The 12581-nt window shown below is 51.2% G+C and overlaps 1 protein-coding gene across 1 annotated transcript; it reads right to left on the minus strand.

Annotated features, from left to right (window-relative positions):
- Positions 1–4645: 4645 nt before the first annotated feature.
- Positions 4646–6373, minus strand: LOC144179723 (uncharacterized). The gene is made up of 3 exons (XM_077708166.1): positions 6287–6373; positions 5697–5805; positions 4646–5103 (listed from the first exon to the last, which is right to left on the minus strand). The coding sequence occupies exons 1-3, from the start codon at positions 6371–6373 to the stop codon at positions 4646–4648; spliced, it is 654 nt and encodes a 217-aa protein (XP_077564292.1).
- Between the last annotated feature and the right edge of the window lie 6208 nt (positions 6374–12581).

A 12581-nucleotide genomic window follows, 5' to 3' on the forward strand; every position in this document is an offset into this window, starting at 1 on the left:
GAGGACGTGACCCGCACTCAAGATGCAATGCAACGTTAAGCGTACAACGAGGAAAAAACGGCAACACTTTGTTTGTTGCCGGTGTTTGTATTTTTGTACACGTTGTTAGACAGTCGCGCGCAGTTCATTGATGAAGTGTCGAGTTTTTGCAATAAATGGTTTTTGGGGAGTCCTACCCGTGAACTAACTTTTGAACCCTGATATTTTGCCTCATGCAGTAGCAAAACTAATTACCTCAAAATAAATGACGAATTTCTTAAATTCACGGGCTTTTTGTGGTGCCTTTGCATAGCCGTTGGTAATGTACAATGTGAAACATTGTACGTACAACACTCAGGGTTGCATGACTCAAGGGCTACCACACGCACAGGAGTGTGAATACAAACAACTGACTTCAGTTTGGCAGCATGTATATTGTTCCGCTCAGACGTTATTCGAGGGAAAAATATAAACGTGAAAAGCACCGCTTAATAAGGAATTTACGTTGAAGTATACGTATTCATATACTGTTATATCCACCTAACAGCTACGGACTTATTTCTTCATTTATTTATACTGTCAGCACTATTGGGCTATTAAAAGAGTGCAGAATAAAGAAATTAAATACGTTCCACTCAATGTGAAAGCTGTCGGAAGTCCAGGGCAGTGATTCGCCCTAACGGGTTGTAGCGCCGTCATCCGCTCACTGCTACCACCAATCACGCTCTTCGCCGGCCTGTCTCCCTCCTCTCTCAATGAATGGAACGGAAGTTTGTCCAATGCAATTCAAATTTCCCGCCTTCGCAGTGCTCGCGCGCCCCCTGCCTGAAACTGATTCAGCGGGAGTTGTGTTCTTTTTGGGCTTGCTTTTCCTCCACCCAACAAGCGTTCCTAACTAACTGGACGCGAGAGCTGCCGGTTAATTACGTTTATTTTGACTCATATGTACCTACAGTTTTCTTTGAGCTAAACAACGGGGAAATGTACGACCAGCGCCAGCGGTTCGCGAGTTTCGAACAATTATGACTATATAGACCACTTGGTTTTCGAAGCCTCTGTGGGACGCCGCTACAACGATACGCCGTAGGGCTCTACTTGGTTCCAACGAGTGAGCTACGACGACAAGCCGAGCCCCTAAAGGGCTCTGCCCTTAAAACAAAAAATGGTTACCTGGAGACTTCCCTCCCGACTTCTTACGCTCTTGCCGAAGCCCAAGGCCGCACTCAGAAATACAGGATGGGACAGATGACAGGACGGTATAAAATAATCCAGCCTGTTGGGTTCGCGGCCAGATGGAATTTTCGAAACGAGGGGGAGGGGAAAGGGGCGGATTCCATTTACCTCTTCGGCCGCCCTTCTGAGGTAAGGCCAGCAGTTGCACAGTCTACTAACTACGGCGGGGCTCAGTTTTGGGAGCATCTGACTTTGCATAATACTCTTTCCGGAGCGCGGTGGTCTAAAACTTTACAGGGGCGCGTCCCTACGTAACATCTTTCGGTGTAAGTTTAATTTCTTCTTGTAATTAACACTGTCCACACTTCCCCTCCCTCCGCCTGATTTCAGCCGAACACTAACATAACATGACTCAAAGGGACACGGTCCTCTTAAACGATCGTTTCCTACTTTTTCCAGCAATTATTTCTTTTCCCGGAGTTATTACAACCGCTCGTCAAATGCCGCAGTAAGACCAGCTAAAGCCAATATAAAAAGCTACCTCTGAAATGGAGGAACAGATGGACACGTGTGAAAAGTCATATTATTTAGCTTACGCGCACCTCTAATATTGAGCGCCCTCGCACTATTTAGAAAAGCCACGTGCCGCAACCCGCGCCTCCACAGGTCACAATTCGCCACGATTGAGCCCGTGGCGCCACCTCACCGGAGTCTGACGAACTATTCATAGTGTAAGCTTCTGGCGCGCTATTGACGGCTGTTCGAAATGAGCGAGGCACGTGGAGAACGCTTACGGCTGTCTGTTCTTATCTGCACACTAACGGTGTGCGTTATCAACAGAGACTAGAGGCCGGGTAGACCAAAACCTACATCGCTATTAAGCTGATTTTTAGATTTCCCCGTGGCTGCTGTCAGGCGTGCTCGTCAAGCGTCCGCGGAAGAACGTCATCGCTGCCCCACGGAAACTGCAGCAATACTCGAGCACTGGCCTGAATCTGGATTATGGCGCAGGGGCAACTGGAGTGTGGAAGGGAGGACGATGATACTACGGCGGAGACGAAAGAAAGGGCATGCATTTTCAGCAGGTTCCGCGCCGGCGCAGTGAAGTTCGTTCAACGCCGTGTCGGTGATAGTTTGCTCGGAAGACACGGTAGCCAGCCGCGCCCGCGACTGACGCCATCACATAAAAGTGCCGAAAGATACACAATCAAATTTTCGGCAATTAACGTACGGAAGCCACACCTGGGCTCTGAGGTGCGCCGTAGTGGAAGGCTCCGGAATAATTTCGACCAACTGGGGATTTTTAACGTGCGCTGAAATCTCGACACATGGGTGTTTCACTTTTCTGCTTTCATCAGGAAAACGGCCGCCGATACCGGGATTAGAACCCGGTCCTTGGGCTCAGCACCGAAACACCTTACCCACTGAGCCACCCCGGCGTGTTTTCCAATATGGAACTGGTGCCGGCACCAACACTGCGTCACCTAACTAAAACAGGGGGCAAAAGATTTGCGCCAGTCTCTCAGAAATCATGGAAGGCATTAATTATGATCAGAAACGAACTGAAATAAAATGCAGTACGTATATAGGGTCTACTCACATGCATTTTCAAACTACTTGTCAATATTTCTTTGGTTCTGTGTTCCCAGCAAGCTCCGTTCGGCAAACGAAGCATCGAGGGCGCCTGGTGGCCAAGTTAAAAATCAGCCTAATACAGGTACGGACGTCCTCCCCGAGAACAGTCACGTAAGAATGCTCTAGTAACGTAAGAATGGAGTCAAGCGGCACAGCCCAACTCACAATAGCCGAAAAAGAGAAAATATTTAACCAATCGCCCGCATTATAAAACGCCTAACCAAGAGAAGAGCAGGAAAGAAACGGTAGGACTCATTCAGCCACTGAACACGAGCCGGATGCAGAGCTTACTGCACCACAAACTTACCCGAGCCAAAGAAAATCAAATCAAAAATTACGCCCACCTCCCCTCGCGGGAACCCTGGTGTGATGCGACGCTGAGGGGGGTTCAAGCGCGAGCGGAGAGCAACTGTCGACCGAAGGGCCGCCGGAGAGCGGCACACCGGTTATATGCGCAGCGCGCCCGAAGGAGAGGAGACCGCGGAAGAGAGAGTACTGCACATGCACCGGCGCCAGTGCGTCTGCCGCGGCTATGACGCAACACAATCCAACACAATCCACTTTAATCCAATCCAATCCAAATCCAATCCAGGCCAAGCCAATCCATTCGAATCCAATCCAATGCCCCTCGCGAGTAGACCTGTGCGCCGGTCAGAAATCGCCGGCGGCGGCGCGCCGGTGTTCCCACCTCCGGCGGCGGCGTGAAACGGCGCGGGGGTCCCCGGATCGGCGGCGGCGCGGCGCGGAATAGCGGGTGGTGGTGGAGGAGAGAGAGAGAGAGAGAGAGAGAGAGAGAGAGAGAGAGAGAGAGAGAGAGAGAGAGAGAGAGAGAGAGAGAGAGAGAGAGAGAGAGAGAGAGAGAGAGAGAGAGATTTGGGGGAAAAGAAAATATGCAAAAACAGTGGGGGATCCGGACATGTGTAGGACAGTTCGGTGCAGCACGTCTCGGCGCGGACATTTCGGTGCACGGGATGTCCCAGGCACTTCTTTAAACATTTTAGCTTTAATACTTTCGTTTCGTCAGACGATATAATTTTACGTTCGAGAGCATTACCGCCTAAAACCCAATTTTGAAATTAAATGTTAAAAATTAACGTTGTTAATTTACTTCCCTTCTACCATTTTTATTTCAGCATTCATGTGAACAACTCTAATATTTTAATTCAAGTGTTACCGAAAGGCTTTGATTTCACTTCACCCACCGCTGCAAGACGCTGCTGCTTTTAGTCGCTTCCTATCTCCCCTCCCCCCCTTCCCCGTCCGCCAAACCACGGCGAAAAGAAAGAAAGAAAGGAAACGAGCTAGCTTAAGCGCGCGTGCATCCATTTTAATAATTCATAATTTTCTCTATCGATTTATTCTTGCATTCGGTGTTGGTTCTACTCGAAAACTAGCCATTGATCGCACGGTGGAGTGGCTAAACGGGTGGGGGTGGGGAGGGCTAAGTGCTTAGACCAGCCCCCTTGGTAGGTAGAGGGGGGTGTCACTTGTGTTTCTTCAAAGTGTAAACTGGGCATCGAAAACGTGAATACGACTGTCGCGGCTCTCGCAAAACCAGCCTATTCAAAATTTTCCCCTCTTACAATGGAAGAAAAGGAGGAATGTCTGCGGTGTCCATGATATGCGCGACTTGAAGAGTTTGTTGGAACGCGTCGCTCGGCAGAGCTTCGCAAGTGAACAACTCGCGTCCCAAACAACAACTGAACTTTTATTATCATCCTTCGTCTCGAAGATAACTTTCTCGTGCGGGCGCATGCGCTCTCTGCACCGCACACAGAAGCGCCGCTTTGCGTCGCCACAGTACTCCCCCCCTAGTGAGTGCGCGCACAACGGTCGCACTCGGACGACCCACTGCGGTTCATAAGTTCATGCGCACCGGGGGTCTCGTCCACCGTCCACTCCGCGTGAACCGTTTGAGGATTTGTTGGGGCTGCGCTACGTGGTCTGCCGGGGGTGCCTGCGAAGATGGAGCTCGAGGTGGTGCAGGTGCTTCGCTGTCGGAGTCCACGTGTGCTGGTTTTACGCGGTCTAGAGAAAGCACGTCGTGACGACCACCTCTGTCGATTGTAATGTGCTTGTCTGCCCGTCGCAGCACCTTGAAAGGCCCGTCGTACGGGGGCCGGAGTGGACGCTGTACGGCGTCGTGCCTCACAAACACGTGAGAGCAGGAGGAGAGTTCCCGGTCCACGTAGACTGGCCGGGCTGCGGGCGGACGCGGAGGAACAGCGCGTAGCTTGCTCATGATGTCTCGCAGTCGCACGGCGTAGTCCGCGTTCGCGTACACGTTCTCGTCCTTACTGGTAGCGAAAAACTCCCCTGGGAGGCGAAGCGTTGTTCCGTACACCAGTTCAGCAGAGCAGCATCCAATATCTGCTTTCAGAGCCGTGCTAACGCCCAACAGAACAAACGGCAGTGCCTCTACCCAACTGTGACTCGCAGTAGCCGTCAGGCTCGTCTTCAGATGACGATGGAACCTTTCCACTATACCGTTGCTTATCGGATGGTAGGCAGTTGTTCTGATGCGGGAAGTACCCAAGAGCCGGGTGACGCTTGCGAATAGGGCGGACTCAAACTGTGTTCCGCGATCCGTAGTCACGGTTGCCGGCACTCCGAAGCGGGCCACCCAGTGGAAGATAAATGCGCGAGCGACGGTATCAGCAGTCATGTCTGGAATGGGCACGACCTCCGGCCATCGCGTGAAGCGATCGATGCAGGTTAGCAAGTAGCTTTGCCCCTGACACAACGGCAGTGGTCCCACAATGTCAACATGCACATGGGCAAATCGACAGTCCGGCAGAGGGAAGGATCCCAAGGGGGTCACAGTATGTCGCTGAACTTTGGAGCGCTGGCATGCGAGGCACTCTCGTGTCCAGTGTCGGACATCCCGGTTTATTCCTGGCCACACGAACCTCGCTGTGCATAGCCGTTGCGTGGCTCGAATCCCGGGATGCGCCAGGCTGTGCAGCAAGTCAAAAATGCTGCGACGGAGGTTCGAGGGGACGAACGGTCGGGCCCTGCCTGTAGACATGTCGCAGCATACGGATCCTGTGGGTTCTGCCAACCATTGCAGCTTCAAGGCGCTGGTTGAAGACGTCAGTAGACGCTTCAATTCTCCATCACTGCGTTGAGCCGTCGTAAGTGTGGTGAAGTCCACGCCGCTCGGCAGGCTGATGGCATTCACTGGACCGCGCGAAAGAGCGTCGGCAGCAGCATTATCCGTGCCACTAACATGGCGTATATCTGTCGTGAATTCTGCGATGTACGACATTTGGCGGAGCTCCCGTGCCACGTGCGCACAAGAATCGGAGTTCGCGCGCAATGCGTAGGTGAGTGGCTTGTGATCCGTGAGCACAAAAAATTCTTGTCCTTCCACATAATGCCGGAAATGCCGGATAGCCGCGTATATGGCCAGGAGCTCCCTACCAAAGGTGCTGTACCTTCGTTCGGACGGGCTCAGTTTTCTGGAGAAGAAGGAAATTGGTCGCCACACTCCGCTCACCCTCTGCTGCAACACGGCTCCAATCGCTGCATCGGAGGCGTCCACCATGACGCATTGAGGAACACCAGGCTGCGGGTACGTGAGCATGGTAGCATTTGCGAGAGCTTCCTTAATCATCCGGAATGCTTGTGTGGATTGGTCGTTCCACTGAATGGCAGTTGCCTTAGATCCAGATGCCGCAAGTAGGCTGTGGAGAGGGTGAAGGATGTTGGCGCATTTCGGGATAAACCTACGGTAGAAATTCACGAGTCCCAGGAACTCTCGAAGCTGGCGGAGGTTTTTCGGCTGTGGAAACTGCCGTACTGCTTCCACCTTGTCCTTCTGGGGCTGTACTCCGGCACTTGAAATGCTGTGGCCCAAAAATGATAGTGTCGGTACCCCAAGCACGCACTTTGCCGTATTGATAACGATGCCGTTCTCTGTCAGTCGCTGAAGTACGTAGCGCAGATGCCGCTCGTGCTCTTCAGGAGTGCTGCTAGCAATCAGAAGATCATCGAGGTATACCTTGCAAAAGTCGAGGCCACGGACAACGCCATCCATGAACCGTTGAAAAGTTTGGCCGGCGTTGCGTAAGCCGAAAGGCATGCGTAGGAACTCGAACATTCCGAACGGCGTTGTTATTGCGGTCTTGGGAATATCCTCCGGTGCTACGGGTATCTGATGATATGCTCGCACTAGATCTATTTTAGAGAAAATGGTAGCACCATGCAGGAAGGAGGTCATGTCATGAATGTGCGGGACTGGGTAACGGTCTGGCACGGTTACCCGATTCAGCGCTCGATAGTCCCCGCAAGGGCGCCAATCACCGTCTGTTGATTTTGGGACCATGTGAAGAGGTGACGCATATGGGCTGGATGAAGGACGTACTATCCTGAGTTCCATCATGTGGGCAAACGCCTGTCGAGCCAACCGCAGCTTCTCGGGTGACAGGCGCCGTGGTCGCGCATAGACCGGTGGGCCTGTGGTTTCGATGTGATGCAGGACGCCGTGCTTTACTTCTGGAAATGCCTGTGGCTGTCGCGTCAGCTCTGGGAACTCTTGTAGTATTGCGGTGAAGTACGCTTCTCCAGCCGGACTAAGCAAGGCCGGGCTGATAGGGGGGTGCCAACACGGCGTGCCTTGTACCGCTCCCCGAGAAACAGGATCTTGAAGCCGTTTGTTGCGGACGTCGACCAACAGACCGAAGAACTGGAGAAAGTCTGCGCCTAGTATGGCGAATTTGACATCAGCAGCTATGAACACCCAGCTAAACGTTCTGCCGAAACCGAAGTTCAGCGACAGTGAACGATGGCCATATGTTGTTATCACCGTGTTATTGACAGCTTGCAAGGGCGATGCACTAGGTTTCTTTCTTTCAGCTTGTGACGCCGGTATAACGCTCACCTCGGCGCCTGTGTCAACTAAGAAACGTACTCCGTTGTTGCGGTCGGTAACGAAGAATACCGAGGGACGACTTGGAGGCAACGTAGTAGCACTGGTCGCCCTCAGTGCCTGCCGCGGCTGTTTCCCGAGTGCGCGCACGGTGGGACACATTTACGCGCACTACTTCCGAACCTCCGATGATACCAGCAGATATGCTCGTGCTGCTTTTGCGATAGCGGCGTGTTAGGCTCGGTTATCGTTTGCGCCCTCCTGCTTGCGTGCAAAGCTGATACTTTTTCGGCAAGTCGAGAAATCTCCTCACGCATCTCTTGAAGTTCGTTTAGAGGCTGTTGCGCTTGCACGGCAGCCATGGGTGTGGGCGGGGTCATCGCTACCAGTTTGTCAGCAAGTTCGGCGGCTGCGGTTAAATCCTTGTGCTCTGAGGCCGCGACGACCATGCGGACGCCTGAAGGCAACTTTTGCAAAAAAAGTTCTCGGAGCAATGCTCCATCTATCGTGGTTGATGTCTCGCCGAGCAATTGTTGCATGTGCCGCAAAAGCTGACTAGGAGGACGGTCGCCGAGTTCCGTGCCGCGAAGCAATTGCTGCAGTCGTTGTGGTTCGGAGGGCGTAACTCGGCGAACAAGGGTTTCTTTTAGCGTTGCATATGCGTTTTCGACAGGTGGTGCGAGCAACAGATCCCTGATTTCACTGGCTATGGCGGGCGGCAGACTGCTGACTACGTAGTGGTATTTCGTAAGGTCTGCGGTGATTCGTCTGGCTGCGAACTGAGATTCCACTTGTATGAACCAAAGTGCGGGGTCCGCAGTCCAAAAAGGGGGCAGCTTACCGTCGACTGAGGAGACTGTCGGAGGGGCGTCGGTCGTGGACGTTGAATCCATATTGCGGCTGGTTCGACACTCCGGTCGCTGTGTCTGTATTCCGGGTCACCAATGTTGGAACGCGTCGCTCGGCAGAGCTTCGCAAGTGAACAACTCGCGTCCCAAACAACAACTGAACTTTTATTATCATCCTTCGTCTCGAAGATAACTTTCTCGTGCGGGCGCATGCGCTCTCTGCACCGCACACAGAAGCGCCGCTTTGCGTCGCCACAAGTTAATTGTAGGTGGGGCGACTGAAAGGAAAGAGCGATTCCTGGAGAGGGGCGCCTTCCGTGTGGCCGCGACGCGCGGAAGAATGCAGCCAACGAGCTTGCTCCTCGATGGGGGCGACAGGCGCCAACGATCCTGGTCATTGTGTCCTCAGCGGCTTTTCGGGTGGCTTTTTGTTGTGCACTACAGAGGTCGTGTGAGCTTACGCCGAATGTATCGCTTTTTCTTGCATCAATGCGGTGACTCTGTGGAGAAGGTGATGGCCGCTTTGCCTGTAAGATTTCCACGGGAAATTGAACATAATAACCATAATATTACTGAAAAAGATATCTGGGAAGGTTAAAACTTACAGACAGACGGAGGGGGAGGGGGCTTGGAGAATTAAAAGGAAATGAAAGTAAGCATGTAAAGCTAAAACGGAGGTTGGTTTGACCGAACCGAATTGGTGGTATTTGTACGCACAACCTGTACGCGCTTGATCAGCATTGATGAGATATAGAACCTGCAGCTGTTTTTAAAAGGCCTGTTCTTCCTCCGCGACAATATCCTAAACTTGTCCGTAAAAAAAAAAGCTGGCGAGAACAGTGTCTCCAAATTCATTTAAACATGACAGCGCAGCCTAAATAAATTTTTCATAAGATTGTCTGCATTTTAGGGGCAACCATATGTTTGTAAAGTTGAGGATTGTGAGAGCAGGGCATTTTATTTAGAAAAAAATACATAAAGAATGCGTTAGCCATCGAAAACATCGGCTAAATTGTCTTTGCTGATTAGCATGCCCAAAAAAGAGCGAATATAGATAACGTCTTGTCGTAAATTAAAAAAAACATGTGCAGAAGAATTTAATCAGCTGGCTGCAAAACAGGTGTTCCCTGAACTAGGTATTAAAGAAAAATACAAAAATGTTCAGTTTCTAAAAATACCTGGCAAAAAATCGCGAACATGACATCAATATTAAAAGGCAATCGCTGCCCTAGATTGTTGTCCAAAACCCATGTTAAGCGAAAATAAAAATATAACGGCTGTTTCAAGCAAACAAGCACCCGATAATACGGTCGCCGAAATGTTCGCGCAAGGAAATGCCGTGCACCGAAACGTCCGTACACCGATACGTCCGTACACCGAAATGGCCTAGACCTGGGACGACGCTGTGCGCTTCTTTGGTGGAGCTCCCACGGCTTCTAGTTCAATTTTCACCGATACTGATTAAACCTCGCAGCGTAGAGCTTCTATGACATTCCAGACACTGAGAGGCTAGCTGTGTCCGACTAAGCTACTAAACCGACGGTTCCAGGCTTCCTGGCTTCGCAATTGTTGTTTGTGTGGTTTTAATCCAACTATTTGCATTAAATTTTTTTTATCGATGCTCAGCCCTACCATCCATCCATCCATCCACCCATCCATTCATCCATCCATCCATCCAAACCGTCCGTCTGTCGACCCAATTTGGTTTGTTAGGTTTTAGCCTCCAGAGGCGTTAATTTCTGCTCCTATAGGAATATTAAAGCATTCCATCGCTTTTCAGATTGAGTGGAAAAGCGAAAATCCCATTGTGTTGAGATGTTGGCGCACGGTAAAAATCCACAGGGGATCAAAATTAATCCGGAGCCCCCCACTACAGCGCGCCTCTATAGCCCATGGGTTTTTTTTTTATCACAAGTGTCAAAAAACACGTGGGCTATGAGGCGCTTCGGATTAATTTTTATCCAGTGCGGACGACCAGCTTCGGTTGGTGGAAATGGCCGTCGCAGCTGGCACCACGAATGGGGTCCTGAAATGAGGACACTACTCCGCAATTTTTGTGCTGACGAAATGTATTCTCTCTCTGTCTCGCTCTCTCTCTCTCATAGCTCATGTGTAGCTTCGGTGCGCTAAACCCCACAATCAATCACGTACACGTCACGCAGCACGCGCCATTATTATACAACTTTTACGTTTCAAAATCATAGCTTTCTTGCGGAGCGTGGACATTGCTCGTTGAAGATCTGTTTGGGATAGCCTAATTCGGCTGTAAAGAACTCGCAATGAAGGCAAGATGAGTAAGAATGCATTCGTAGACAACCCTCTGAATTTCTGTAGATTTTCTTATGGTACCTTTCACCATTATTTCTGAATTCTTTTTCTCCAAATCGTCTAGTTAACTGGCCTCCAGCGAGAAAGGGCAGCATGACGTACGCTCCTCTGCCCTCTGGGACGCTATTTTATCACAGTGCTCAAATACGACATTGGTTGTCTGAAGTTGTGCGGGTATTAGAATTTCCTTCCAATTTTGTGTTTCACATTCTTTTAAGTAATGCATTGCTGACGTTAATGAGTTGTGAATGCTTGTGCCAGGCTCACAGTTCCGGAGATCCTAGCTGCGCTTTCATTGACCCTTCCTGCGTACCTGGACAGTTCATTTATTGACCCACTTCCCGTGCACTCTTCCCGTAATGACGCTGCCCATTCAATCTTAAGCGCTACTGCGGCGGTTTCTTGTGCACTGTTCCCGTGCTGATTATGGGGTTTCATATATTCTTCGATGCTAGCCGCTTGTCCCCTTGAGAGAATCGACGAGTGGTGGGAGGAGCTGGCGCACTGATTTTTGAGACTTGTGTACTTCGGTCGTTCTCTTCCATCCGCATTTATTCTTGTCAGTCGCTCTGAGACCGCATCTTTTGTGTTAGTGTTTTATTTTCCTTGCAGTGTATACTTTTATCCCCGTTGGATGACGATGTTATTAATACGCCAAGGGACCGGCCTTTATTAAGAAGGAAGGTGGTCAAACACTTTTGGTCATGTTTGTACAGTAGAAATAATATGGCTTGAGGGGCTGAAGTTTGCGTTCGCTCCTGTCCTCCATCCTACTTCCCTTTGGAGAAGAAGGAAAGAGGGCTATTGACACAGAGAGAGTCGGGTGGGCCTATTTAACCATGGGTGCCTGGAGTAACATGGGTGCCTGGTCATTTTATAGTTTATGAGAAAGCGGATAAAACAAGAAAGATGTCGTGCTTGCCTGCCAGAGGGAAAAGCTGGGGTGCTTCAAGAGGATTCCGAGTCCAGCGCGGATTAACAAGGTCGCGGGACGCGGGACTTTGTTAACAAGGTCGCGGGACGCATGCAAGAGGCTTGGTACGGGGCGGACGGGCCGGGAAGAAAAGGTATTCGGAGAAGGAGGAGAAGGAAGGGGACTAGAAGTCTCCTCACACGAGCAGCAGAATGACTGATTCCAGGCTGAAAGTACAAATCATCCGTTTATGCATGGTGGATCGCGATTATTTCCCGACGAACAGCACCGCTGAGGGAGGCATTTCTTGCAGAGGGAGAAACGACAACGTCCAGCGAAGCGACGTATTTTCCTTTCATACTGCTTCGCTGTTCAGAAGAGTCGCCGAAAATTTTGCCCGGCGGCGGCGGCGGCGGCGTGCTCATTCCCGCGACTAAGGCGGCGGCGCAGACGGCGCGACCAAAACAGGCGGCGGCGGCAGCGTGGCGCGGCGGCGCACAGGTCTACTCGCGAGAGAGGGGCATCGGAGAGGAGAGGGGGTGAGCGGCGGAGAGCGCAGCTCGCGCGGCGAGGAGAATGGGGGAGGGGCGGACGACAACAACGCCGACGACGCTGCATGGACAAGGCGAGTGAATGAGATGCAGTCGCATCTAATACCATTATTACGACAGCAAATAACATAGTCCGCAACCTCGTAATTTTGACCGGGAGACGGACTGACAACCGATGAACCACCAGGATAAAGAATGGACAGCCAGAGACGGGTCTTGAAAAAAGGAAGGCCATGAACTCGACGGAGGGACGAAATAAGAAAATTCGGAGGCGAAGAATGTAC

The sequence above is a fragment of the Haemaphysalis longicornis genome, unplaced genomic scaffold (genome assembly GCF_048455015.1).
Source record: "Haemaphysalis longicornis isolate Haplotype H1 unplaced genomic scaffold, Haemaphysalis longicornis Haplotype H1 scaffold_4, whole genome shotgun sequence".
NCBI classification, from domain to species: Eukaryota; Metazoa; Arthropoda; class Arachnida; order Ixodida; family Ixodidae; genus Haemaphysalis; species Haemaphysalis longicornis.

Excerpts from the sequence above, each read along its gene's own strand:
- LOC144179723 (XM_077708166.1), bottom strand. The coding sequence starts at position 6,373 with ATGCTCACGTACCCGCAGCCTGGTGTTCCTCAATGCGTCATGGTGGAC. Across the intron at positions 5,806-6,286 it reads GAGCCGTGTTGCAGCAGAGG|GCAGGGCCCGACCGTTCGTC; the intron begins GTGAGCGGAGTG and ends ACATGTCTACAG. Across the intron at positions 5,104-5,696 it reads CAACGGCTATGCACAGCGAG|GGGAGTTTTTCGCTACCAGT; the intron begins GTTCGTGTGGCC and ends TTCGCCTCCCAG.